Source organism: Myotis yumanensis, unplaced genomic scaffold, assembly GCF_028538775.1.
Source record: "Myotis yumanensis isolate MYYU_CA2020_CCGP unplaced genomic scaffold, mMyoYum1.0.hap1 SCAF_12, whole genome shotgun sequence".
NCBI classification, from domain to species: Eukaryota; Metazoa; Chordata; class Mammalia; order Chiroptera; family Vespertilionidae; genus Myotis; species Myotis yumanensis.
The window spans coordinates 2,416,983-2,444,233 of NW_027223763.1; the positions used below are offsets into that span (position 1 = coordinate 2,416,983).

Genomic DNA, 27,251 nt, shown 5'->3' on the forward strand with positions numbered 1-27,251 from the left:
GCCACCAGCGGGGCCGCTGCATGCCTCTGTTGTCGGTAAAATACCGCCATGCCAGCGGTGGTTGAGCACCAGCTCAGGCACCTGGCGGAAGGTCTCCTGGGACAGCTGCCTGGCTGCCAGATCTGGACACACTGCCAAGCTGCCTGGCTCCTCCCACCAGGAGGGAAGCTGGGGCTGTGCCTGGGCATGGACTGGGCATTGTTCTCAAGTTCCTGTAACTGAGCCCGAGGTCAAATACAACTGCCTGGCTTACCTGCACCTCCCATTCCTGGCCTCGGTCTCCAGGAACCTGGCCTGCGTCCTCAGAGGAGCCATGGAGCCCACAGGTGAGCAGGAAGGGGCAAGGGCCCTGGGTGACCACAGGGGCCTCACGGCTGGGGCATCCAGCAGCGCTGAGCAGTGGGCAGAGAGGGTCTGGGGAGCTGCCCGTGTGTGTGATGACAGAATGTGGCCAGGGTGGTGGTGGCCGGGGCAGAAGGCAGACCCTCGGGGCCATGTCCTGATGCATGACCTGCGAAGCTGCCAGTCGTCCAGCCCTCCTGCAGGTGGACCCCCTTCCCCTGCCCTCCGCTCTTTTCTCTACGTGTCCGGGCCCCAGAGGGCAGAGTGCTGGTCAGCAAGGGGCCTTCCTCCTGTGTGAGGTCCGCCTGTGATGGAGCAGGCCCTGCTCTGAGGAGCTGGTGGGGGACCCAGGGCACCTGCTGTGCGTGGGAGGGGGGAGGGCAGAGGGTGAGGGAGAGGAAGAGGAAGGGGCAGAGAACCACTAGGCCCCTTCCTGCCGGGACCCCGCACCTGGTCAGGACGGTGGACTCTGCCACACATTCCTGGGGGGAGAGGTGGCCCTCCCCCAGCGGTGGTCTCCGCCTCTGCGGCTGCCTGGGGACAACTCCAGGTCCTACCTGTTAGAGTCAGTGGCTGCAGATTGGAGGGTGGGGAACCGGGCTCTTGGGTCCTCAGGACCCCCCTTCAGAGGAGACCCAGTGCACCAGCAGCAGGCCCAGGGGCTGGCCCACCTGCTCAGAGTTCGGCGGGCCTGCCCTGCGCCCACCCTCTGACCCTGTCGCATGTGCCCTGACCTGTCCTGTGGGCAGGCCCACTCTCTCACCTGGGGCCCTTCGCTGGGCTCCCACATGGTGTGGCCTCGGTGAACCTTCAGAGCGGCACTCCTAAGCACGTGCCCAGCTGAATGGATGTGAAGACGAGCCTGTGGGCCTGGACCTCCCAGGACCACCCACAGCCCCTGGAGTCACCCCTTCCTGGGAGAAGCTGGGAGGCCCCAGGAGGAGGACCCCATTCCCCTCTGTTCCCTGGGCCCCAGGGACAGGGCGGGACGACTGTGGGGCCCTGCTGGAGCCTGCGAGGAGGGGCCCGGGGTCCTTCAGGGAGACGGGGTCAGTCTGCTAACTGGACCCGGGCAGCCGTGCCCGAGGAAAGCACATCTCGCTGGACGCTCCTCTCTATGGAGCTTGGTCATTGAGTCCTTGGGACTGGGCCTGAGGCAGGCGCCCGACTGAACCAAATCCTGTCTGCAGACTGAGAGGGCGGGGGAGGGGGCTGCTGTTACTCTGTCTATTTTATTTTAATGATTCTTTGTTGTTGAAAGTACTACATATGTCCCCCTTTTCCCTCCAGCCGCCCCGTGTTGCTCTGTCTCTTGTTTCCTGAGTCTGCCCTTCCAAAGCAGAGAGGCCCAGGTGGGCACGGGTTCTGGGGGTTGGGAAGGGCTACCAGCCACAACCCGGATCTGAAGGTCAGCGACCTGGCAAGGTGGCAGATTCCTCCCAGAAGGCTTAGGCCTGTCCTGATTTTAGCACTTTAGTCCTGCGTCCTGGGGACCCAGCTGGTCCCACGCACACCGGGCTGGGTGTCACCCTGGACCTGGGTTTGGGCTCTAGCTTTGCATGAATTCTACATGACTTCGGGCAAAACTGTTCTTCTGTGGAAAACCACTCCCTGGACTGATGCTTGGCGCTGCGGCCTGGGCTCTCCTGGCAACGCCCTGTGTCCCCTCCCCGTCCCCAGCACTAAGCAGATGCTTCCCGGGAAGTTCGAGGCTGCACGGGAAACGCCCTAAGCCCTTTGGATCTTTGATATGAAAAAGAAAGAAAAAGCTGTTTTAAATTACTTCCTTGATTAGTGGCAACTAACGTGTTCTCTGTTCTTTTAACTTAGTCGGCCGACGGCAGTCTAGAGACACATTTGGCTGTGTTTTTCCCTGTGCCTTTGCGAGCCTGGAAGATTGTCCAGCCTTACAGATCCCCTACCCCACCAGCCCCCAAGACCTCCCCCTCCCTGTGCTCACATCTCACCATCAAACACCACACCACCATTTTGCTCATCCTACCCAGACCACCCAGGGCCCAGTGTTCCCGCTTCGGGTCTCTCTGGGGGTGGCCTCTGCTTCACCTGTGGCCCCTGGATCCTCCACATCAGGTGGTTTCCTGCTGCTGTTCCTCTCCGTGGTCCCTGACCCTGATCCTGCCCACCTGCTATGCCCCTCCCGCCTCTCTCTCTACCCTGTGTCTGGCTTGCGGCCCAATGGCCTGCCCTCAGCTGGGGGCGTGTTGTACCAGCACCAGCCTCATACAACTTGTGTTTCCTGCGCCTCTTATTTGCGTCATTTTCTCTTGTGTGTGACTTAACCTTGTGTTGTTTTGTACAGTAACATGCCACACAGCCTAGGTGTGGAGTGGGCTGTACCGTCTAGGTTTGTGCATCTACGTTCGTACAACGAGATCGCCTAAGGACGTACTTCTTAGCAGGATTCCCATCTTTAAGCGGCGAGAGGCTGTATTTCCTGCCTGGATAAATTTGGTTTCTCCAGGCCTATGGTTATTTGCTGGGTATACCTTCTACTCTACTTGCACACCAGACCTATGTGTGTCTTCATTTCTAAAGTATGTCTCCTGAAGACAGCTTAGAGTTGAAGCTCTTCTTTAAATCCAGTCTGACAATGTCTGCCTTCCGATGGTGTTCAATGCCATTCGATGTTGTTATTGCTGTGATTGGATTTCCAGCCACCATTTAGCTATTGGTTTTCTCTATGTTTTGTGAGTTTTTGCTCTTTTGTTTCTCCTTATGATATTCTTTTACGTTAAATAGATATTTCCCATTGCACTGTTTTAATTCCCTTGCTGTTTTTTTAAAAAAATATATTTTATTGATTTTTTACAGAGAGGAAGGGAGAGGGATAGAGAGTTAGAAACATCGATGAGAGAGAAACATCGATCAGCTGCCTCCTACACACCCCCTACTGGGGATGTGCCCGCAACCAAGGTACATGCCCTTGACCGGAATCGAACCTGGGACCTTTGAGTCTGCAGGCCGACGCTCTATCCACTGAGCCAAACCGGTTAGGGCCCCTTGCTGTTTTTAAGGATATGTTTTTAAGTTATTTCTTTTAGTGGTTGCTCTAGAGATTGTGCATTCTAATTTACACAATTTACTTCAGTCTATACCAACTTAATTCCAGCAGAATACAGAAACTTCGCTCCAATTAGCTCCATTTCTTCCCTCCTCTGTTGTCATATATGTTCATTCATGTATGTTATGAACTCAGAAATACTGTCTTATAAGTATTACTTTAAACAATCTTCTTTCTTTTACATTAACTGTTGGGGTCCAATCCCAGCGGGTCCAGGGGTCCCCAAAGGTGTGGACGGAGTCGGCGAAGAAGGAATGACGCGAAGACAGCCTTCAGTTGGTCAGCAGCCTAGTCAGGACCTCTAGCCAGGATCTCCAGCCAAAGTTCTGGTTGGAGTTCTGGTTAGGAACTGATGAGGATCTGATGTTTATTGTCTTGTTACATCCGTATTTATACCAGCCGATTTTAATCCTGTCAATTTCTATGACAAAGGTTAGGGCGTTTCTTATCTCCATTCCAGGGAGTAAAGATTATGTAGCTTAACTACCCGCCTGGCACTTAATTAAGGGGTTGTATCCCCTCCCTAACCTCAGGGAAAGATCCCCACCTGGGGAAACAACCTTTCTCGGAGAGGTGACCTTGGTTAAAACACATGGCGCTAAAGGGAGCAAACATATTAAGAACAGTATGCCATATACGCCAGGTTCCTTGAAACATATGCTGTGCAGATGCCTCTTTCCTGCAGCAACTGTGTCAAGCAGCAAGGATGGACCGGCTTCCGGCAATTAACTAGGGCAAGGAAGGAGAAAAGTGTTTTTCAAGCATTTTATTTTAAACTTCATATTAGCCATTTGCTTTACTCTCTGTTTCTTTAGTTTGTTTGGCTGGTTGGTTAATCATCACCCGAGGATATTTTTCCATTGATTTTTTAAAAGAGGGTGGAAGGGAGAGGAGAGAGACTGAGAGAGAAAAGCATCAATGTGAGAGGGGCCAGGGATCAAGCCTGCAACCGAGGTACCTGCCCTTGATTGGAAGTGAACCCAGGACCTTTCAGTCGAGGTCCGATGCTCTATCCATTGAGCAAACCGGCTAGGGCTACTCTTAAACTCTTTCTGTGTATTTGAGTTGTTGTCTGGTGACGTTTCTTTGCTCAATAGTCCTTCATTTCATGCTCTTCACTTGGCGCTATTGTTGTCATGTACATTGCATCTTGTTATAAGCCCAGCAAGGTTACAGGATACAAACTCACTATACAAACCAATCATATTTCTATATACTTACTACAGCAAATCAGACAATGACTATTTAAAAATACTATTTACAACAGTATCAGAAAGCACGAAACACTTAGGGATGAATTTATCGAATTAAGAGCAATGTCTATACAATTAAAACCACCAAGCATTGCCAGAGAAATGTAAGAAGATAATGAGTGGAGAGAAAGACTATGTTCATGGATTGGAAGATTTAGGGTTGTTAAACTCTCCCTTCTCCTCAAATTGATCTATGGAATTACATAATCCCAACCAAAACTCCAGAAGGCCTTCTTATAAAAATTGACAAGCTGATTCTATAATTTATATGGAAATGCAAAGGTCCCAGAATAGCCAAAACAATTTTGAAAATGGAAAAACAACTTTTAGGGCTTACAGTCCTTATTTCAAGATGTATTACAGAGCTACAGTGATCCGTACAGGTTGGTGTTAGAATAGACCTGCAGATCAATGGGACAGAATCCAGGCTCCAGATATATAGATTGTCCCCAAAAAATGTGTGCACACACTTTGAATAGTTATAAAGGCAGTATTTATTATAATCATTTCATTTTCAAAATTGAGCTATCAGCTGTTAAAGTGTATATACATTTTGGGGGACACCCTGTAGATACACACACACGGATTTTCAATAGAGTGCTAAAAGAATAAAATGGGGAAAGGAAAACATTTTCAATTCAAATAGCTGAAATTACTGGATATCTGTAGAGAACAAGAAAAACAAAAAAGAACATCAATCCTTCACACCATAGACAAAAATTACAAAATTTCTGCCTGGCCGGCATGGCTCGGTAGATGAGCATTGGCTTATGAACCAGGAGGTTATGGTTCGATTCCCGGCCAGGGCACATGCCCGGGTTGAGGGCTCAATCATCCCCAGTGGGGCATACAGGAGGCAGCCGGTCAATGATTCTCTCTCATCATTGATGTTTCTATCTCTCTCTTCCTCTCTGAAATCAGTAAATATATAGATTTTTTAAAAAAATAGTCCTGCCCTGGCTGGTTTGGCTCAGTGGATAGAGTGTCGGCCTGCGGACTGAAGGGTCCCGGGTTCGATTCCAAGAGCACATGCCTGGGTTGCGGGCTTGATCCCCAGGGTGGGAGTGCAGGAGGCAGCTAATCAATGATTCTCATCATTGATGTTTCTATCTCTCTCTCCCTCTCCCTTCCTCTCTGAAAGCAATAAAAAATATTTTAAAAGTTACAAAATTTCTTGCCCTAGCTGGTGTGGCTCAGTGGATAGAGCGTCAGCCTGGGGACTGAAGGGTCCTGGGTTTGATTCTGATCAGGGACATGCCAGGGTTGCAGGCTCGATCCCCAGTGGGGAATGTGCAGGAAGCAGCTGATCAATGATTCTCTCTCATCATTGATGTTTCTATCTCTCTCTCCCCTTTCCCTTCCTCTGAAATCAGTAAAAATATATATTTTTTTAAAGTTACAAAATTTCAGGAGAAAATATTCACGACATTGGAGTATGCAAAAACTCACTAGATGAGACAGGAAAAAAGCTCAAACCATAAGAAGAAGTAAATTAGACTTTGTCAAAATGAAAACCTTCACTTCAAAACACAAAATTAAGAAGGTGATCAGATAAGCCACAAACTGAGAAAATCTCTGCAATACGCATATCATCAATTGCATATCGTCACAGAACTCGGGTCCACATTATGTAAATAACTTCAACTTCTCAGTAATAAACCCGGAAACAACCCAACTTCAAATAAGGAAAGATTCCAAAACACATGATGAGGAACAGGGTTTTGTTTTTTAAAATATTTTATTGATTTTTTATAGAGAGGAAGGGAGAGGGATAGAGAGTTAGAAACATCGATGAGAGAGAAACATTGATCAGCTGCCTCCTGCACACTCCCCACTGGGGATGTGCCTGCAACCAAGGTACATGCCCTTGACCAGAATCGAACCTGGGACCCTTGAATCCGCAGGCTGACGCTCTATCCACTGAGCCAAACCGGTTAGGGATAGGAACAGGGTTTTTATAATTAGTCTTGGCCGCAATGAGATACCACTACGTGTCCCCTGGGCCGGTGCGTAGGGGGATGATGAGGTGGGAGGGAGACAGGGGGCACGTGAAAGTGACCCAGTGTCACACGTCGGCAAGCACGGGAGCCCCTGGAATCCTGCGCTGCTGGCGGGAGTGGAAAACCCTACAACTGTTTTGGAAAACAATCGGCGGCTTCTGACTACGTTGAACCTGCCGCCTGCCTGGATTTAGTCGGTGCTTAGTCACTCAAGACAGTCGAAAACTCATGTCCACGAATACCCCTGTACCTAAATGTCTGTAGAAATTGGCAGGCCCAAATTGGGGGGGGGCTCAAAATACCAACAGGTGAAGCACAGCACGAACAAATTGTGTCACCTCCACAGAGGCTGCTCAGCAATAAAAGAGGAACGGCCTTGATGCGGGTGACATGGAGAACCTTAAAAACACGATGTGTGACTAACGGCGACAAAGACTGTGTACCCTCCCATCTGTTTTCCAGGAAAATTGAAGTGCTGCTCGCTTCGACCTCTGACCTTTTTTCTGATCACCGTCCTCCTGGTCTTCTTTGGGTAAGAAGAGTTCGAGACCCTCTGGGTCTGCCGGGCTTGGGAGAAGCAGCAGCAGGAGCCGATCGGATCCCAGCGGGGTGCCCTGAGCTGTCCCCCCCGCCCCCCCCAATCCCACCGCCCTGGGATCACAACTGTAGTGACGGGACTGGTGACAGCTGCCTCACGGCCCACCGCCCGGCTGCACACTCCCTCCTACTGAGGCCTCACCTTGTGGGTGAGCTGTGCTCCCCCACGTCACTAGTGGGGAGTCGGGCGAGGCCAGGACCTCTCCGCTGTGTGGCTGCGAGTGCGGAAGCCGCGCTGTCAGCCGCTCCCAGATGGAGAAGGTCCTGGAACGGGGAGTGAGGTCGCGGCTGCTCTCCTGGGGCAGGGCCCTGCCAGGAACCCGTCCGGGGGCAGCCTCAGACCAGCCGGCCATGCACGGACCCGCTCCAGCCGCACAGGGGCTCGCATGGGGGCACTGCCCGCAGGGACTGCCCCTCCTTGGGACCGGTCACCTGAGCTTCGGGGAGACTGGCCCCCGCCCTGCCCAAGGGCAGCTGCTCTAGGGAGCTCGGGGTCATGACCTGGCTCACCTCCAGCTTTGCATGGGGAAGGTGGACAGGCCGTCCCAGGACCAGCTCCTCAACAAGGACCTTTGGGGGGCTCTTCCACAGCATGGGGGTCCTGAGCCCAAGAATCCCAATGCTGGAGACCAGATCAGAAGGAGAATGGTGAGTGAGTGAGGGCGGGTCACGTGCCCTGACAGCCCGGCACTGGCTTCCTACTCTGAGGGCCCAGCCCCCGCCCAGTGACACATCGGTGGGTCAGGGCCTCCTGCTTGTCTGGTCCCTCTCCCCACGCTCAGAGCAGCTCGGCCAAGTCCCTGACCTTGAAGGGTCACCTGGGCAGGACTTGCCACACGTCTGGCTTTAGCTCTGACCTCCCTCTGACCTTCTGCCTCCGGGGTGGGGGGGTTGGGGGGGCTGTGTGTGCCTCCTGCTTGCCTGCCGCCTCTGCCCTGGGGCCTCTTGTCCTCCTGACAAGCCTGCGGTCAGACCCTGGGCCTTTGCACCTGCTGCGCCCCCTGCCAGGACCTATTTATTCTCTCCCCGCCCTTGGCCTCTGGCCAGCTCCACCGTACCAGCCAGGGTGGGGGCTGCAAGATCAGTGTCCCCAAGAGAGACGAGCCTGGGCTCATGCCCTTGGTGACCTGGCTTCAGAAGGCCCATGGCATCAGCTCGTATGCATCTGATCTGTGAGAAACGGGACCGAGGCCGGTGGTGTCGGGGCGGGGATCGGGGCCCCTCACGCTGGGAGGGTCCGAGTGCCGGCCCCTCTGCAACCAGCACCTGCTCAGCCTCAGTCAGCAGCGTCGGCTGAACGCGGGGCCCAGCGGCTCCGACTGCACCGAGGTCCCCACATCTGAGATGTGCAGGGACACAGGCAGCGCCCAGCCCACTGCCCACAGTGAGGGCTTGTTGAAGGTGAAGCCCATGGCCACACGCCAGGCCGCCCCGTCCCCCTCCACCGGGACCCCAGCTCTGATCCCTGCACTTGAGCCGAGTTCTCCTGGTAAAACCCTCTGTTCTTATTTGGCAGCGAGGCCGCTAGAAAACCGACCGAGATGCAAGTTGTGAAATTACCAAGGTACAGTGTCTTCCATGGCCCGCCCAGCGATACCTGCCCTCCAGTCCCAGTGTGTGTGTGGGGGAGGGGCGGGGGGGGATGGGGGGCGGCGGGGGGAGAGAGGTGGGCACGGGGGGCAGATGGAGATGGCTGCTTCCTTCCCAGGGCCCGGTCAGACTGTGCCCCCCCCCCACCCCCTCTCCGGGGAGACACACATGGGGCTGCTGCCTGCCTTGACCAGTTGATGGCATTTGCTTTGAAGGGGTGACCAACAAGCTGGCTGTCCTGGGCTGTGGGCTTTTGTTGGTGCAAAAGGGACCACCTCGGGCGATCTGAGACAGGGCAGCCACCCTACACTTTTTGTTTTAAAGTGTTCACTGTAGTAACTTACACATGGCCGAAACCCTTACATCTGAGCCATTTTGAGTAGAGCTCAGAGGCATTGGGGACAGTGACTGTTGGCAGCCGCCACCACCACCATCGCCAGGACCTTCCATCTTCCAAACTGACACTCTGTCCCATGGGACCGCCCCCCCCCCCCTCCAGGAGCTGGTGTGGGGCCCTCATGTCACAGGGTTTGTCCTTTTGTGGCCTGCACATTTCTTTATTTTCTTTCTTTCTTTATATTTTTAAATAAAATATATTTTTTATTGATTTCAGAGAAGGGAGAGAGAGAGAGAAACATCAACGATGAGAGAGAATCATTGATCGGTTGCCTCCTGCATGCCCCCTCCTGGAGAGTGAACCCGCAACCTGACCGGGAATCCAACCAGTGACCCCCTGGTTCATGGGTCAATGCTCAACTCCTGAGCCAGGCCAGCTGGGCGAGACCGGATGGCTTCACCGGCACAGGGGCCACAGGGTCATCATGTATGGCGTCTGTTAGAATTCCCTTCCTCGTCAAGGCTGACACCCTACTTTTAAACCCTCACTTGAGGATTTAAAAGAACTGATTATAGAGAAAGAGAAAGGGAGGGGAATAGAGAGAAACATCACTCGGTTGCCTCTCATTTGTGCCCCAACCCAGAATCGAACCCACCCCCCTTTGGTGCCTGGGACGATGCTCCAACCAACCGAGCCACACCGGCCGGGGCAGACATCCTACTTTAACTGCATCCCCGAGTGCACATGGCGGTCATTTTACAATGACCCACGGCCCGCTGGCCCACACTCGGGCCTCACCAGGCTTCGGTTGGGACTGGCCCTGCGCACACACGGCCCAGGCAGTGGCCCCTGACGGAGCCGCAGCCGCTGTTGGAGCTGGTCCAGTGACAGCCACGTCAGGGGTGTTCCTGTCACCCAACAGAGCCCCTTGCATGTCTGACGGCCGTTCCTCTGGGCCAGCTCCTTCCTGGGGCACCCACCCACCCAGAGGGCACTTCCCCGCCCTCCCGCCCACAGTGAACCGAGGCGGGACCCTGGGATCCCGCCACTTCGGGTCAGAGGGAGGCAGAGGCCCAAGGCCTTTAGATCCAGGGCCCAGTTCACACGCGGGGAAGCGACACGCAGAGGCCCAGCCTCCCCGAGGTGCCTGTGGGGGAGCCTGGGCCCCGGGTCCGGGGAGAAGGCACAGCCTGGCACTCTCAGCAGCCACCCTGCCCTGCCGGCAACTTCCACGGGTCTCCCCGACACTCAGGCCGTGCTGTGCTGTTTTTCAGGATGCTTTACCCGCAGCCCACGGTGATGACGCCCTCGTGAGTACTTTTATTGAAGCTCACCGTCACTCTCCCGATGTCCTAAAGGGCGAGCCACTGCCGTCGCTCCCGGGCCTGGCTCCGTGCTCTCCGTGCTCTGGCGGCCTGGGCTCTGAGCCTGGAGCCCACAGTCTCTGTCCTTCCCCCTGCGCTCCGCATCCTGTTCTGTGTCCTCTGTTCACCAAGACAGTTGGAGGGTGGGGCCTCCTGCAGGGAGTCCCCTTGCCGGCAGGTCCCGCTGCCCCGGGTCCTCAGGGTGCAGAGCTGGTCAGGGGGGATCGCCCACGTTTGCATCTGGACTGGCATCAGGCGGGTTGCTTGCCGATGCCACGTCCTCTGGAAGGATGGTCCGCCTGGGGCGCCGAGGGCATGGGGCCCAGTGGGGCGCCCGGTGCGGCAGGGGGCACAGGCGGAGTGTGTCCCCCTCCTGCCCGCTCACACGTGGCTGTGGGCTCTCGGCGCAGGAGGAAAGACGTCCTCGTCCTGACCCCCTGGCTGGCGCCCATCGTCTGGGAGGGGACCTTCAACATTGACATCCTGAACGAGCAGTTCCGGCTCCAGAACGTCACGGTCGGGCTCACCGTGTTTGCCATCAAGAGGTGAGTGGGTGGCAGGACGGAGGGCAGAGAGCGGAGGTGGGAGCGGCAGGTCAGGGAGGGTCTGTCCTGTGTCCAGGGCATAACGGGATGGGGTCAGCCAGGAGATGGGGACCTGGGAGGGGTTAGGGGAGCACAGCTCAGGTGGGACCCAGGTCCAGCTCTACCCACCAAGGGGCTGCCCCAGCCCCCCACCTCCGGAGCCTCAGCCCTCCTCCATATAATGGGGTGCTGCCGGCCCCCCATCTCCAGGAGCAGAGGATTAGGGAGGCCAAGCCCAGAACCTGCTCAGGCCAGGCCAAGCCAGGCGAGTGGGTCCCTGTTAAGAGCACTTACTCCTGAATCCACACATACCCTGAACCCTGCTGGCCAGGCCAATTGTCGGAGTTCTCACTCCTTCATCCTGCTCAACGGCGCCAACTGTTGGGTCCGAGCCCCTCTGCCCAGGACCGGACCTCTCTGGACACCAGGTCTTAGACGGAGAGGACGTGAGAATTCGTGAGGATATAAGTCTTCATTGTAGCCACAGTAGCCAAGGCTAACAAGGAGCCATCAGACAAATCAGTTCTTCAAAGCAAAGTCCCATGAAGCAGGCAGCCCACAGCGGCTGGTGAACAATCCATCTTCCCTCAGAGCAGCCTCCACGTAGGAGCCACGCGAAGTAGCCTGGCTCACACAGGAGCCATGACAAACCTAGTAGCCCGACCAGGCAGCGAACCACTCACACAACGAGGCTTCCTGCCCAAAGCGGCATTGTCTCTGGTGACAGCAGGGCCTGTGCAGTGCAGGAAGATCGCTGTGTCCTTGCTTTGCACCTGTGTCTGGGAAGCTGGCCTTGGCCTTGCACATCTGGCGTCCTCTGGACAGGGCCCCACAGTCCCCCTGGAAGAAGGCACACGCGCTGCGTGGCCCAGGTGGGGCCTGGCCTGGCTCCCATGACCTCCCGCCTCCCCTGCCTCCCCGCCCCCGCAGGTATGTGGTCTTCCTGAAGCTCTTCCTGGAGACGGCCGAGCAGCACTTCATGGTGGGGCACAGGGTCCACTACTACGTCTTCACCGACCGGCCGGCCGACGTGCCCAGCGTGGCGCTGGGGGAGGGCCGCCGCCTGGTGGTGCTCGAGGTCCCGGGCGCCGCGCGCTGGCAGGACGTGTCCATGCGCCGCATGCAGATGATCAGCGACTTCTGTGAGCGGCGCTTCCGGCGGGAGGTGGACTTTCTCATCTGCGCTGACGCAGACATGCGCTTCCGCGACCACGTGGGCGTGGAGATCCTGTCCCCGCTCTTCGGCACCCTGCACCCCGGCTTCTACAGGGCGGCCCGCCAGGCCTTCAGCTACGAGCGCCGGCCCCAGTCCCAGGCCTACATCCCCTGGGACCAGGGCGACTTCTACTACATGGGGGCGCTCTTCGGGGGGTCGGTGGCCGAGGTTCAGCGGCTCACCAAGGCCTATCACCAGGCCATGATGGCCGACAGCGCCAATGGCATCGAGGCCGTTTGGCACGACGAGAGCCACCTGAACCGGTACCTGCTGGACCACAAGCCCACCAAGGTGCTGTCCCCGGAGTACCTGTGGGACGAGCAGATGCTGGGCCGGCCGGCCGTCATGAGGAAGCTGAGGTTCGTGGCTGTGCCCAAGAACCATCAGCAAATCCGCAACTGAGGGGCGCGCCCAGGGGCACGGGGAGGGCTGGGGGCCGACTGCGCTTCCCTTTTCTGTCCTTTGGAGGGAAACTGTGGAGGCCTGGCACTGCCCCAACCCCCAAATACAGGCCTTGGGGCACCTCCACCCTGTGCACAGGCATGCAGGAGACAGGCCCCGTTCCCAGGCACGGGGCCTGGAGTGGCCTGGCCATCGCTCCCACTGGGTGCCCCTCAGGCCCTTCAGCTCAGGTGAGGCAGGTGGTCCCGGCCCCTCCTGACAAACAGGGTCCCGGATGAAGTCACTCCCAAGGAGGGCAGGGGGTCCTACCACAGTACCAGGGGCCCTGGCTCCTGCTTGAGGCCAGTCCTTTCTCTTCCTTTCCCTTCCTGTGTCCTACTCAGAGCTGAATGGCGCCTTCAGCGTACAGGCCCAGGTGCAGGTGAGGCCCAGATGCAGGTGAGGCCCAGGTGCAGGTGAGGCCCAGATGCAGGTGGAGGTGAGGCCCAGGTGCAGGTGAGGCCCAGATGCAGGTGGAGGTGAGGCCCTGGTGGAGGTGAGGCCCAGGTGCAGGTGAGGCCCAGGTGCAGGTGAGGCCCAAGTGCCAGTGAGGCCCAGGTGCAGGTGAGGCCCAGGTGCAGGTGAGGCCCAGGTGCAGGTGAGGCCCAAGTGCCAGTGAGGCCTGATTCCGACCCTCTCGGCAGCCGCCTGGCTGCCCATCCAGCCCAAGGTCTTGCCACTGCCCACTGAGAGCAGGGCAGCCCCTCCCCATCGCCTCAGGCCACCCTGAGTTCACTGGGGGTTGCAGGTTCCCTGAGACTAAAACTAGTATTTCTGCCTGAGAACAGGACGTTGCTAATTGTCAAGAAAACCTGTGTCTTTTGCTCCAAAGGACTTCTGTGCCCCTCAGGGAAGCCCCCCCGACCCCGGGTGTGAAATGCTGGGGCTCTTGGCCCCGCTGGTCCCTCTCTCGGGTAGGGACAGGGCAGTCACCCATTAGCAGAGGTATTTGTCCTCTGAGGTCTGTGTCCTATCGGAATGCCAGGGTGCTTTGCAGTGGCAAAGGCTCTGATTTCAGGCAGCCATCGCCCCCTCCATCTCTGGGGTGTCTCACTTCCCCGGATACCCCACCCACTACCATGAAGCCCCGCCCCTCCCTGAGCCCTGGCACCCACCCTGTCCTTCCTCCTGTGTGAGCCGCGCACCTCTCGGTCCCCCCATGAGAGGAGTCTCCTGTGACTGTCAGCCACGGACTGGCTTATAGCTGGACCCTCATCACCTCCATCCCAGCCCCTGCTCCTCCTCCCTGCCGCCCGGAGGTGTCAGCCCCAGGCTTCCATGCCCCTGCTTTCCCCAAATAAGGCTCAGCGTGACCCCGAGGTAGGAAACGGCCCGACACCTTACAATCGTGTGATGTTAGACCGAGAATCTCCACGCCTAGACCCCGTCCTAAATAAACAAGGGAAGGCGCATGGACGCTGAGGTTCCCTTCAGCACGACGGGGGAGGGAAAATCGGAAACGGCCCGTGTTCCGCTGCAGGGGCCCCGGAAACTGCAGCGGGGGCACAGACAGTGCCCACGAACAAGAGGGCGACTGGCAGCGCCTACCTCCGGGAATGAGCTTCCGGAAGAGCACACGCCCCAGAATCCTCCCCGCCTGACACACACAAGTGCACACGCACATGCATGAACACGCACAGGCACACACATATGCACCATGGGCGCGGGCTACACACGTGCACACACAGGGAAAGGACTGGAACAGTGAGCACCCCTGTCGAGGCCCTTCTCCCCAGAAGGATCTTGTTTTTACTTGGTTCGGAATTCATTTAGAATCCATCATTGCTCTATAAAAAATGCTTATTGTCCTTTTACAAGTAAAAGCTAGCCCAGCCCGGCCGGCGTGGCTCAGGGGTTGAGCATCGACCAATGAACTAGGAGGTCACGGTTCTTTTCCTGGTTGGGGCACAGGCCCGGGTTGCGGGCTTGATCCCCAGTGTGGGGTGTGTAGGAGGCAGCTGACCAATGATTCTCTCTCATCATTGATCTTTCTATCTCTCTCTCTCTCCCTTCCTCTCTGAAATCAATAAAAATACATTTTTAAAAAACCTAACTCAGCTTGGTGTGGCTCAGTAGTTGAGTGTGGACCCATGAACCAGGTCACGGTTTGATTCCTGGTCGGGCCACATGCCCGGGTGTGGGACGTGATCCCAAGTAGGGGGCATGCAGGAGACAACTGTTTCTCATTGATGTTTCTATCTTTCCCTCTCCTTCCCTCTCTCTGAAATCAATAAAAAATATATTTAACGGCCCGCCGAGGCCCTCACCCGCCCGCCAAGGCTCACCAGCAGGGTGTACTTAAGTACTCGTGGGGTTTGATTACGTAATTACACTGAGGAGGCTCTGAGAGCCGCCAGGTGCCCGCTCTCGGGGTGTTCGCAGAACCAGCTGGGCCAGAGCTCCGCTCCTGCCCAGGGATGAAGCTAGCAGCCTGGGCTCCTCGCAGGCCCCCCACGGCCAGGCCCCCACGCACGCCCCCCCTCTGCCGCCAGGCTGCTTTGGCTGCCAATACACGGGCACAGCGCCCGCCCTGCCTCACCTGAGCTCAGTCCCTGATGGGGTGACGCCGTTGCCCCATTTTGCTTCCATTAAAAACGTCTGTGTATTTCCAACCCTCAGCCACAGGCTTCTGCCAGCGGAGGCAGGCTGCGCCCTGGGCGAGGTCACCCCGAGGAGACCAGGGGCCTGTGGCTGCGACAAAGGTGGTTGTGAGCACAGGGGCTGAGGTTGGGGCCACACGAAGGCTCCAGGATCTTCACAGCTGGGCAGGCCGCCCACGGGACCCTGCTCAGAGGAGGGGGACGCCGGCCTGGGTAGGGAGGGGCCTGGGTGCTGAGACGGCACCCCTAGGATCGCCCTGGCTCAGCCTGACTAGCTCACGGTGGCATCGGCCAAGCCCCCTGGGCCACCGCATCAGACACGAAACAGGAGCAGAGAAGCCGGCCTCAGCGGGTCTCCCCGTGCTGTGCGCCTCCTCCTCCTCCAGAGGGAGCCACCGAGGCGAAGGGGAGGGCAGTGCGTGGAGCGGTCTCACCAGGCGCCTCCCAAAGCCGGTGCTGGGTGTTCGGGTGGATGTTGGACGAGAGGTCCGGATCGTTCTTCCAAGAACACACAGTCCAGTGGCTCTTCGTCGTTCCCAAGAACAGGATTGCAACTGAAACTAACACTCCATTTCTCCCCCCACAGATGGGCACACCGTCCGCAGGCCGGAGGCACTGGGCTGGGCTGGGAGCAGGTGCTGCATCCCAAGGTGGGTGTGGAAGCAGCAGCATCGGGAGGGATCTGTGTTATCCCCACAGGTAGGGAGACACCGGGACCTGGCCCGCAGCCCCAGCTCGGTAACTCGGTCACACCGGCCACCTGCACAGCGACCTACATATACCATGGCTCCCGGGGCAGAGCCCGCAGGGCGGAGGGTGGGAGGGCCTGGGTTATTGCGCCCGGGCTGCTGGGACACCAGGCAGCTCTGAGCGAGAGCGAGAGCAAGAGCGAGAGCGAGCTGCGTGCTGCTGTGAAGGTCTTCAGAGCATGAGGCCAAGTGAGAAGCAAAATACAGACCTCTCTGAAATCAATAAAATATATATCTATAAAAAGCTAAAAAATATAGGATAAGTAGAAAAAGAGATGTGACTAAGACTTTTTACCTTGTAATGGTTTATCTTTTTAGTACATTAGTGAACATACTACCTATTCAAAGGTAAAATTCTAAATTATTCGGGTTAAATTTGTTAGCTCTATTATTTTACTGCTCAGAGTGCAGTGGAATAAGCATCCTAAAGATTCTCTGTCCTGTGCTTGCTTGTTCATTCATTCGTTTGGAGGAACTGGGGTGTATTGTAAGCAAATGCAACCACAGACCTCACTGAAGGCTTCACGGCTGCCAGGTGGTCTGGATGCAGGGGAGACCGAGTGATTCATAGATCTTCACTCTGACACAGTTCCTAGGTTTCCAGGTGACCATGTTTCCAAATGTACGTTCTTTCCTAGTGAGCAGATAGGAAAGAGCACTAATTACATGCACTTAAATACACATGAAGATGTGCTGAGTTATCCACGCTCATAACGAGATCAGTTTCTCTCTCCTCTTGTGTGCGCCTGCTTCTTGGGAGAAAATGGGACTTGCTGGGAAGGGCATCAGGCAAGTCTTATCTCAAATCCAGGCTTTACCATTTACTATCTACGTTATTCTTTTAAGCCTCAATTTTCTTACTTAAAATAAAAATAATGAGGTAGAAGAGGGTAGAGGGGGGCCAAATGGTGATGGAAGGAGACTTGACTTCGGGTGGTGAACACACAATACAATATACAGATGATGTGTTATGGAATTGTGCGCCTGAAATCTATTTAATGTTATTCACCAATGTTACCAAAAAAAAAATTCAATAAAAATTAAAAAAAATATATATATATTTAAAAAAGTAAAAGCTACATAATGCACTTTCTCCCTAGATGAGTAGTACACGAACACTGAACACAAGCCTTTAATATTTCAGAACTATAAAAGTCACATGCATTGCAGAAACTTGGACAAGGAGACGATAAGAGATTCGCAAGTCCCGCCCCAGAGGTGACCAGCATGAGTGGTTTGTGGGCATCTCAGGCTCCGCCTCTCTTTCTGTCTGTCTGTCTGTTACACGCAGACTCCTTTACACACGTGTCTGCCCATTGCAATCACAGGTGCATGGGCTAATGGGTGGGGTCCTGGATGCAGCAGGTTCCACGTGTCTCACCTAAGAGGACCCCGAGGTCTGTCTGTGGGCACGTGGAGACCGGCACCCACGGCAGCAGCCGCTCAGCGTGCCGCGTCCGTGTGGACCAGGATCGACGGGTCCAACCCCTCTCCATGGACGTGGTTTCCAGTTTCTGGCAATTTCACCAGCGCTCTGATGGGTAGTCTCGAAAACACATCTTTTTTGAAAAAATATATTTTTATTGATTTCAGAGAGGAAGGGAGAGGGAGAGAGAGAGAAACATCAATGATGAGAGAGAATCATTGATTGGTTGCCTCCTGCACACCTCACACTGGGGATCGAGCCCACAACCTGGGCATGTGCCTTGACCGGGAATCGAACCCTGACCTCCTGGTTCATAGGTCGACGCTCAAAAATACATCTTTGAAAAATTGTGCAAGAACGCCTGTGGGGTGGCCTCCTCAGACCGGCGCTGCGGGAGGTGCCGCCTGTGGGACCTCAGGGCCTGCTCACTGTCCTCCAGAGGGTCCCTGCCCACTTCCCTCCGGCACCTGCTGGGGCCTTGGCTTCCTTTCGTAGGAAGTGCCCATTTGCCCCTCGGTCCTTTTGAAAACACTGGCTTTCCCGAGTTTTCTGCACACGGGAGGCGCGCGGGGGTGTGTGGGGTGTGTGTGGGGGGGGGCACACCTTTCCCTGGGAGTGACTTCATCCGGGACCCCCTGTTTGTCAGGAGGGGCTGGGACCACCTGCCTCACCTGAGCTGAAGGCCTCAAGGGGCACCCAGTGGGAGCGATGGCCAGGCCACTCCAGGCCCCATGCCAGGGAATGGGGCCTGTCTCCTGCATGCCTGTGCACAGGGTGGAGGGGCCCCAAGGCCTGTATTTGGGGGTTGGGGCAGTGCCAGGCCTCCACAGGACAGAAAAGGGAAGTGCAGTCGGCCCCCAGCTCTCCCCGAGCCCCCGGCGCACCCTCAGTTGCGGATTTGCTGATGGTTCTTGGGCACAGCCACGAACCTCAATTTCCTCATGACAGCCGGCCGGCCCAGCATCTGCTCGTCCCACAGGTACTCCGGGGACAGCACCTTGGTGGGCTTGTGGTCCAGCAGGTACCGGTTCAGGTGGCTCTCGTCGTGCCAAACGGCCTCGATGCCATTGGCGCTGTCGGCCATCATGGCCTGGTGACAGGCCTTGGTGAGCCGCTGAACCTCGGCCACCGACCCCCCGAAGAGCGCCCCCATGTAGTAGAAGTCGCCCTGGTCCCAGGGGATGTAGGCCTGGGACTGGGGCCGGCGCTCGTAGCTGAAGGCCTGGCGGGCCGCCCTGTAGAAGCCGGGGTGCAGGGTGCCGAAGAGCGGGGACAGGATCTCCACGCCCACGTGGTCGCGGAAGCGCATGTCTGCGTCAGCGCAGATGAGAAAGTCCACCTCCCGCCGGAAGCGCCGCTCACAGAAGTCGCTGATCATCTGCATGCGGCGCATGGACACGTCCTGCCAGCGCGCGGCGCCCGGGACCTCGAGCACCACCAGGCGGCGGCCCTCCCCCAGCGCCACGCTGGGCACGTCGGCCGGCCGGTCGGTGAAGACGTAGTAGTGGACCCTGTGCCCCACCATGAAGTGCTGCTCGGCCGTCTCCAGGAAGAGCTTCAGGAAGACCACGTACCTGCGGGGGCGGGGAGGCAGGGGAGGCGGGAGGTCACGGGAGCCAGGCCAGGGCCCACCTGGGCCACGCAGCGCGTGTGCCTTCTTCCAGGGACCCACTCCCCTGGCCGCACCTGAGCCGGAAGCCATGGCCTTCCTAATCCTCTGCTCTGGGAGATGGGGGCCGGCAGCACCCCATCATATGGAGGAGGGCTGAGGCTCCGGGGGCGGAGCAGTGGCAGCCTCTCGGTGAGTAGAGCTGGACCTGGGTCCCACCTGAGCTGTGCTCCCCTTTACCCCCCCAAGTCCCCATCTCCTGGCTGACCCCATCCCACCGGGCTGACCCCATCCCGTTATGCCCTGGACACAGGACAGACCCTCCCTGACCTGCCGCTCCCACCTCCGCTCTCTGCCCTCCGTCCTGCCACCCACTCACCTCTTGATGGCAAACACGGTGAGCCCGACCGTGACGTTCTGGAGCCGGAACTGCTCGTTCAGGATGTCAATGTTGAAGGTCCCCTCCCAGACGATGGGCGCCAGCCAGGGGGTCAGGACGAGGACGTCTTTCCTCCTGCGCCGAGAGCCCACAGCCACGTGTGAGCGGGCAGGAGGGGGACACACTCCGCCTGTGCCCCCTGCCGCACCGGGCGCCCCACTGGGCCCCATGCCCTCGGCGCCCCAGGCGGACCATCCTTCCAGAGGACGTGGCATCGGCAAGCAACCCGCCTGATGCCAGTCCAGATGCAAACGTGGGCGATCCCCCCTGACCAGCTCTGCACCCCGAGAACCCGGGGCAGCGGGACCTGCTGGCGAAGGGGACCCCCTGCAGGAGGCCCCACCCTCCAACTGTCTTGGTGAACAGAGGACACAGAACAGGCCGCCAGAGCACGGAGTGCCACGGAGCCAGGCCCGGGAGCGACGGCAGTGGCCCGCCCTTTAGGACACCGGGAGAGTGACGGTGAGCTTCAATAAAAGTACTCACGAGGGCGTCATCACCATGGGCTGCGGATAAAGCATCCTGAAAAACAGCACAGCGCGGCCTGAGTGTCGGGGAGACCCGTGGAAGTCGCCGGCAGGGCAGGGTGGCTGCTGAGAGTGCCAGGCTGTGCCTTCTCCCCGGACCCGGGGCCCAGGCTCCCCCGCAGGCACCTCAGGGAGGCTGGGCCTCTGCGTGTTGCTTCCCCGAGTGTGAACTGGGCCCTGGATCTAAAGGCCTCGGGCCTCTGCCTCCCTCTGACCCGAAGTGGCGGGATCCCAGGGTCCTGCCTCGGTTCACTGTGGGCGGGAGGGCGGGGAAGTGCCCTCTGGGTGGGTGGGTGCCCCAGGAAGGAGCTGGCCCAGAGGAACGGCCGTCAGACATTCAAGGGGCCCTGCTGGGCTCTGTCTGGGCGACAGGAACACCCCTGACGTGGCTGTCACGGGACCAGCTCCAACAGCGGCTGCGGCTCCGTCAGGGGCCACTGCCTGGGCCGTGTGTGCGCAGGGCCAGTCCCAACCGAAGCCTGTGGAGGCCCGAGTGTGGGCCAGCGGGCCGCGGGTCATTGTAAAATGACCGCCATGTGCACTCGGGGATGCAGTTAAAGTAGGGTGTCTGCCCCGGCCGGTGTGGCTCGGTTGGAGCAACATCCCAGGCACCAAAGGGGGGTGGGTTCGATTCCTGGTCAGGGCACCCAGAAGCGGGAGGTCAATACTGAAGCCAGACGTGTGGAGTCAGTCCTGCCAGGTGACCCTTCAAGGTCAGGGACTTGGCCGAGCTGCTCTAAGCGTGGGGAGAGGGACCAGACAAGCAGGAGGCCCTGACCCCCCGATGGGGGGCTGGGTCCTCAGAGCATGGAGCAGCGCCCAGGCTGTCAGGGCACGTGATCCGCCCTCACTCACTCACCCTTCGCCTTCTGGTCTGGGCTCCAGCATCAGGATTCTTGGGCTCAGGACCCCCATGCTGTGGAAGAGCACCCCCAAGGCCTTTGTTGAGGAGCTGGTCCTGGGACGGCCTGTCCACCTTCCCCATGCAAAGCTGGAGGTGAGCCAGGTCATGACCCGGAGCTCCCTAGAGCAGCTGCCCTTGGGCAGGGTGGGGGCCAGTCTCCCCGAAGCTCAGGTGACCGGTCCCAAGGAGGGGCAGTCCCTGCGGCCAGGGCCCCCATGCGAGCCCCTGTGCGGCTGGAGCGGGTCCGTGCATGGCCGGCTGGTCTGAGGCTGCCCCCGGACGGGTTCCTGGCAGGGCCCTGCCCCAGGAGAGCAGCCGCTACCTCACTCCCCGTTCCAGGACCTTCTCCATCTGGGAGCGGCTGACAGCGCGGCTTCCGCACTCGCAGCCACACAGCGGAGGGGTCCTGGCCTTGCCCGACTCCCCGCTAGTGACGTGGGGGAGCACAGCTCACCCACAAGGTGAGGCCTCAGTAGGAGGGAGTGTGCAGCCGGGCGGTGGGCCGTGAGGCAGCTGTCACCAGTCCCGTCACTACAGTTGTGATCCCGGGGCGGTGGGATTGGGCGGGGGGGGGGACAGCTCAGGGCACCCCGCTGGGATCCGATCGGCTCCTGCTGCTGCTTCTCCCAAGCCCAGCAGACCCAGAGGGTCTCCCATGCTTCTTACCCAAAGAGGACGAGGACAAGCATGACCAGGAGAAAGGCCAGAGGTGGAAGCGAGCAGCAGGTATGTTTTTCTGGAAAACAGGGTGGAAACCCGGTCACTCTAGCTCAGTGGTTCGCAACCTTCCTAATGCCGCGACCCTTTAATACAGCTCCTCATGTTGGGACCCAACCATAAAATTATTTTCGTGGCTACTTCATAACTGTAATGTTGCTACTGTTATGAATCGTAATGTAAATATCTGATATGCAGGATGTATTTAGGCGACCCCTGTGAAAGGGTCGTTCGCTCCCCAAAGGAGTCGAGACCCACAGGTTGAGAACCGCTGCTAGCTGCTCCTGCCTCCGAGCCCTCCTCTGTCTGGCTGTGCTGGGGACACTGGCCCGGCTCCGCCAGGAGAGCCGCCCCTCGGGGGCGAGTTTGGAGCAAAACTGGAGCCCAGTCCAATCCCAATGTTTGTCTGTCTCCTTCAGAGGGGCCCACAGTTCTTCCTCCCAGCACCCCCCCAGGGACCCCCCCCCTCCCAGATGCCCAGCCTCCCCAGGCCTCTTTCCACTGAGCCCCCCCTTTCCTTGGAGACCGACATGACCCCGGGGGCATGAGCAAGAGGACGGCTGCTGCCCGCCCCCCCCCCCCCGTCCCCTCCAGCGGGGGGGGCGGGGGGGGGCTGGTTTTGAAAATATTATTCCATGTTTCCTTTAAAATCTGTTAACATACACACTTATCTGAGGTATCATTTATAGCCGATAAAACGTTGCATTTTAAGTAGGAGGTTGATGAGTATTTAACAATGTGTACACGTGTGTAACCACCGCCCCAGCCCAGCCAGATGCACAAGTTCCCTCCTGCCCCTGCGCAACAAATACCCCCCCACTGCCCCCTCACCCCACCCCAGCCCCAGCCCCAAGCAACCGCTAACCTAACCGGCTTCCCCAACAGATTCCCCTGCAGCGCAGTGTCTGAACGCGATCAGATAAACACGCTCCTGCCTGGCGTTATTCACACACCATCTTTAAGGTTCTTCCCGCTGTCGCCTGCACCGAGAGTTGGTTCTGGGGCCTCTGGGAGCTGGCCCGGGTCAGCCGCTGCCCGTGCCCGCCCGGGCCCCTTGGTAGGAGCTGCAGAGAGCTCTGGGGCAGCTGCCTGAGCTGGGGGGGGAGTGGGGGGGGGGGGCTGTGCTGTGACAGGTGCTGGGCGTGGGGTTGCTTAGCAGGAGGTACAGGCAGGCTGAGGCCAGACGCTGCTGGTTTGGGGTTTTTTGAACCTTTGAGAGACTTTTAGAAAAGTCCAAAGGGCAGGCCCAGGCCTGTCTGCCAACAATTTAGACAACTTAGAGGAAATGCACGGATGGTTGGAAGACTCAGACTAGAAGGGAACAGGACTAAATGGTTGTGACACGGGTTTAAGCAAAGAATTCTTACAGATGACACCGAAAGCACAAACAATAAAAGAAGAAAAAAGTTAAATAGGAGTTAATCAAAATGAAAGCTTTTGGACGGGGGGTACTGGATGAAAGGTGAAGAGAGTAGCCGAAGAACATATATGTGCAACCAATGGACACAGACAGCAGTGGGGTGATGGCCAGAGGCGGGGGTGGGGGCTGAGTGGAGGTGGGTAAAGGGGGAGGAATGGGGGACATCTGTAATAGTGTCAACAATAAAAGCTTTTTAAAAACTTTTGCACTTCAAATACACCATTAAGAAAGCGAGCCCGGATGGCGTGGCTCAGTGGTTGAGCGTTGACTTATGAATCAGGAGGTTGGGGTTTGGTTCCCGGTCAGGGCACAGGCCCCGGTTGCAGGCTTAATCCCCAGTAGGGGGCGTGCAGGAGGCAGCCGATCAATGATTCTGGCTCATCATTGATGTTTCTCTCTCTCTATCCCTCTCCTTTCCTCTCCAAAATAAAAAAATAAACCCTAAAGCATAGAAACAACCAAAATGCCCATCCATGGGTGATAGACAGACAATGGTACCCATACAATGAGATTATTCAGCAACAAACATGAATGAAATGCGGATACACGCTACCACCTTGCAAACGTGCCTCTAAGAGAAGGAAGTCAGATGCAAAAGATCACACATGCCTTGAGATGAATGTAGGATGCCTGTGCGAAGTCCAGAAAAGGTAAAGCTGTAGAGACAGAAAGTGGCTGAAAACAGGCACTAGAGAATTTAGGGTGCTGAAGGCGAAATTCTAAAATGTATTACACATAATTGTAAATTGACTAAGGATAATTTAATATTACACATAAAACAGGTAAATGTTATGATATATAAATGTTTTCAATAAAGTTATTTTTTAAAAGTGCCACCAGAACCTAGCCGGTTTGGCTCAGTGGATAGAGCGTTGGCCTGCAGACTGAAGGGTCCCGGGTTCGATTCCGGTCAAGGGCACATGCCTGGGTTGCAGGCTCCCAGCCCGCACTGGGGGCATGCAGGAGACAACCTGATGGGGAGCATAAGACATTTTGGGGGCTAGCAATCTGAATTTGTCCCGGTAAGCTGCTTTCTACTGCACTCTCTTGCTAGCCGAAAATTAACTCCATTTGTGAAAGAACGTAGGAGACCCTGTACCTAAGTTAATCAATGCCCCTAAGGCACATTCCTGAAGTCACTGCCCCTTCCTTAATTATCTGGTCTGGCAAGAGCTGTTTACCCAAATACTCCAATTCACAAGGGCCACAAACCAAGGATGTAACAGCTTAGCTGGAGGGAGGTCACAGGTGCCATCGCCATTGGGGATGGACATCAGCTACAATCTAACCATCCACTGGCTCTTGGGGGCGGGGGGGGGCTGTGAGAGTCCGCTACAGAAGAAACAAAGGAACTCAGGAATATATATAGAGAAAAGCTCAGTGTCCACATTGTGCAGGATCTGGATCTCAGCGTCCCCTGAACCAGCAGCGCTGCTTTGAATAGAGGCTTTTTCTGAACCTCAGCGTGTCCGTCTCTTCTGCGCCAATTCCATAAATTCCATATTCCATAACAACCAACGATGTGTCTCTCTCACATCGGTGTTTCTCTCTCTTTCTCTCCCTCTCCCTCCCACTCTCTCTAAAAATCAGCGGGGAAAATATCCTCGGGTGAAGATTTAAAAAAAAAAAAAAGTGCCACCAGTAGGAGCTCATTGGCCCTAAGCTCACGGGAGAGAGAGAAGCAGGTGTGTTCGGTGTCGGGCTCAGTAAAGACGGACTTGAAGTTCTGCTTGTGATTCCGCGGGAGCCTCTGTCCCACTCGTTCCGCCCAGACCTGCCACAGCCAGAGAGCTCCCCTCTTCCTCGGCAGCCTCCAGGGCAGCCAGCCCGCCTGGCCTCCCCCGCCCCCCAAAAGCGGAGGTGCGGCCTCTGCTCTACTTTACGCCCTCCTGAGCCCAACCCCAAAGTTCTGTCCTCAAATGTGAACACACGAACTGAGCTGAATGAATGGGCCATTTGTCCCCTGTGGCCTCCTGGGTCCCGGTTCCTGGCCCATTCCCAGCCCGGCAGTGGCACCCTGTGCCCACGGGAGTGTCTGCTCTCTGGGCACAGCTCCCACTGCGCACTAAGGTGCCAACTCTGCCGGGCGACAGCAAGTGTGCAGGTGACTGGTGACTAAGGCAAAGGGGCGGGACTGGGAAGGGGGCGGGCAAGAGCGGCCCCAGGACCTTCTGGAGGGGAAGGGAGCGCCCACCAGGCGCCTCCGGAATCCCAGTTCAGGGAGAGAAAGGCCAGGGTGTGTCAGGGAGGGGTGGGAGCCCAGGTGGCGTGGCTCAGTGGCTGAGCAACGACCTCTATAAACCAGGAGGTCCTGGTTTAATTCCCGGTCAGGGCACATCCGGGGTTGCTGGCTGACCCCAGTATGGGGCGTGCAGGAGGCAGCCATCAATGATTCTCTCTCATCATTGATGTTTCTATTTCTCTGTCCCTCTCCCTTCCTCTACGAAATCTATCTATCTATCTATCTATCTATCTATCTATCTATCTATCTATCTATCTATTTTAAAGAGAGAGGTTGTGGGAGATTCCTGGAGACGGATGTGCTGACCGCAGGGCCACCGGACCTAGCCAGGACCAGAGAACCAGGACCCCGAGGCCAGCCGGCCGCCGCCCCCAGGCAGTGCGACCCCGCCCGCTCTGCTTGCTGGGTCCCGAGCACCCGGGCTCCCAACGCGGCTCAGCGATCGGGGTGCCCGGTTCCCCCGTCAGGACTCTTCCCGCCCAGGCATCGCGGGGCGCTAGGGCCGCCACTCACCCGCCAGCGCCCGCAGCAGCTCGGCCATCCCGGAGCGCCAGGGCGGCGCCTCGGTCCCTCCGCGCTGCCAGGGCGCCCGCCCTCCGAGGCCCGTGAGAACCATGCCGCGGCCCCCGGCGGCCACGCGCGCCAGCTCCCCTCGAGGCTGGGACTCTCGGGCGCCCCACCCCGCAAAGGGACAGCGGGGATCGGGGGACGCGGAGGGCCCCGAGAGGAAAACCTGGGCCGCAGGGCCCCGGCCAGGTGGAGGGGCGGGGCCTCCTCAATCCGCACCAATGAGGCCGCGCGCCCTTCCCAGCCCCGCCCTGGGGCGGACACCCCGCACCTCTCCGCACCCGGACGTCCTGCCCGGCGCCCCGGCTGGGAGCAGCCACCTGTCCCCGCCCCCGACGCCCCGCCCGCGGCGCCCCAACGCACTGTCCTCGGGTTCCACCTGCAGAGCCGCGCCCCGTCCTGGCTCCCAGGGCTCGCACCGGTCCGAGCCCCCACAACCCACCCCCACAACCCGCCCCCACAACCCGCCTCCACAGTCTCGCCCCCCGAGGTGGAGTCCCCGGCTTCGCCCCCTGGACCCCTCGCGGTCCCGGGACCCGGTGGGGCGCCTGCTCCCTGCCCTCGGGCTGCGCCCGGCCTGCGGGGCCTCTGTCCCGGGGTGGCGGCCGCCCAGGCGGAGGTCGGGGAGGAAGGGGCATCCTGAGGGCGGGCGGGAGGACCGTGAGAGCCCGCCCCTCCCAGCGCCTTTCCCGAGGCTTCTCCGTGCTCTTCCGGGCGCACCCAGGAAGTGCTAGTGACCCCGCTCCTTTCCAGAGGAGGAAACTGAGGCAGGGCCGGGAGGTGAGGTCAGCTGTGGTGCTCAAGTTCGTATTCCCACCTCCCCCGCCTCCACTCACCTTCTCTGCATCTGCTCTGGGCGCACCGGCCCGCAGGAGCCTGGTCTCCGGGGCTCGGGGCTCCCCTTCCTCCCCAAGCCCCTCCCGCCTCCCCCGTTACCTGCTGAGGACCAGGTCCCCTCCCGCAGGAAACCAATCAGGGGGGGCCCTTGGGACTCTATATCCTGAGGAAGAGAGGATGCCTCCCCGCCCCCAGGAGCAAGGGCTCCGGTCCTGCTAGGGGTCCCCAGCCTGCAGGGAGCACCTGGGGAGGGTACTCCTCACGCCCTGGTTCTTGGCAGGCCCTGCTCTGCCGAACGAGTCACGGGAACCTTTCGTTGCACTCCGTTATGCGGGGCATTGGCTTAGTGCTTTTCCTGTAGGGACTCATTCATCTCCACCCGAACCCTGCCTTTAAGAGGAACAGAGC

The 27,251-nt window shown here is 57.9% G+C and overlaps 2 protein-coding genes and 1 long non-coding RNA gene across 7 annotated transcripts; 2 read left to right on the plus strand and 1 right to left on the minus strand.

Annotated features, from left to right (window-relative positions):
- Positions 1 to 237: 237 nt before the first annotated feature.
- On the plus strand, positions 238 to 18,421 carry ABO (ABO, alpha 1-3-N-acetylgalactosaminyltransferase and alpha 1-3-galactosyltransferase). 3 transcript variants are annotated; one of them, XM_070430357.1, is made up of 8 exons: positions 238 to 326; positions 7,140 to 7,209; positions 7,866 to 7,922; positions 8,791 to 8,838; positions 10,476 to 10,511; positions 10,976 to 11,110; positions 12,080 to 12,724; positions 15,993 to 18,421. In XM_070430357.1, the coding sequence occupies exons 1-8, from the start codon at positions 314 to 316 to the stop codon at positions 16,336 to 16,338; spliced, it is 1,350 nt and encodes a 449-aa protein (XP_070286458.1). In that variant the 5' UTR covers positions 238 to 313; the 3' UTR covers positions 16,339 to 18,421. The 3 variants fall into 3 exon arrangements, with proteins under 3 accessions (XP_070286458.1, XP_070286459.1, XP_070286460.1); XM_070430358.1 differs by lacking the exon at positions 10,476 to 10,511; XM_070430359.1 differs by lacking the exon at positions 15,993 to 18,421 and having other exon boundaries at positions 12,080 to 14,859.
- Positions 15,530 to 26,166, minus strand: LOC139020653 (histo-blood group ABO system transferase-like). 3 transcript variants are annotated; one of them, XM_070430360.1, is made up of 8 exons: positions 25,953 to 26,166; positions 21,727 to 21,796; positions 21,016 to 21,072; positions 20,116 to 20,151; positions 19,570 to 19,704; positions 18,511 to 19,155; positions 17,537 to 17,714; positions 15,532 to 16,789 (listed from the first exon to the last, which is right to left on the minus strand). In XM_070430360.1, the coding sequence occupies exons 1-7, from the start codon at positions 26,053 to 26,055 to the stop codon at positions 17,537 to 17,539; spliced, it is 1,224 nt and encodes a 407-aa protein (XP_070286461.1). In that variant the 5' UTR covers positions 26,056 to 26,166; the 3' UTR covers positions 15,532 to 16,789. The 3 variants fall into 3 exon arrangements, with proteins under 3 accessions (XP_070286462.1, XP_070286461.1, XP_070286463.1); XM_070430361.1 differs by lacking the exon at positions 20,116 to 20,151 and having other exon boundaries at positions 15,530 to 16,789; XM_070430362.1 differs by lacking the exons at positions 15,532 to 16,789; positions 17,537 to 17,714 and having other exon boundaries at positions 17,716 to 19,155.
- Positions 19,257 to 22,794, plus strand: LOC139020654 (uncharacterized). The gene is made up of 5 exons (XR_011473343.1): positions 19,257 to 19,382; positions 19,504 to 20,091; positions 21,042 to 21,153; positions 21,692 to 21,786; positions 22,663 to 22,794. It is a non-coding gene; the product is annotated as an uncharacterized lncRNA (long non-coding RNA).
- Positions 26,167 to 27,251: the final 1,085 nt, after the last annotated feature.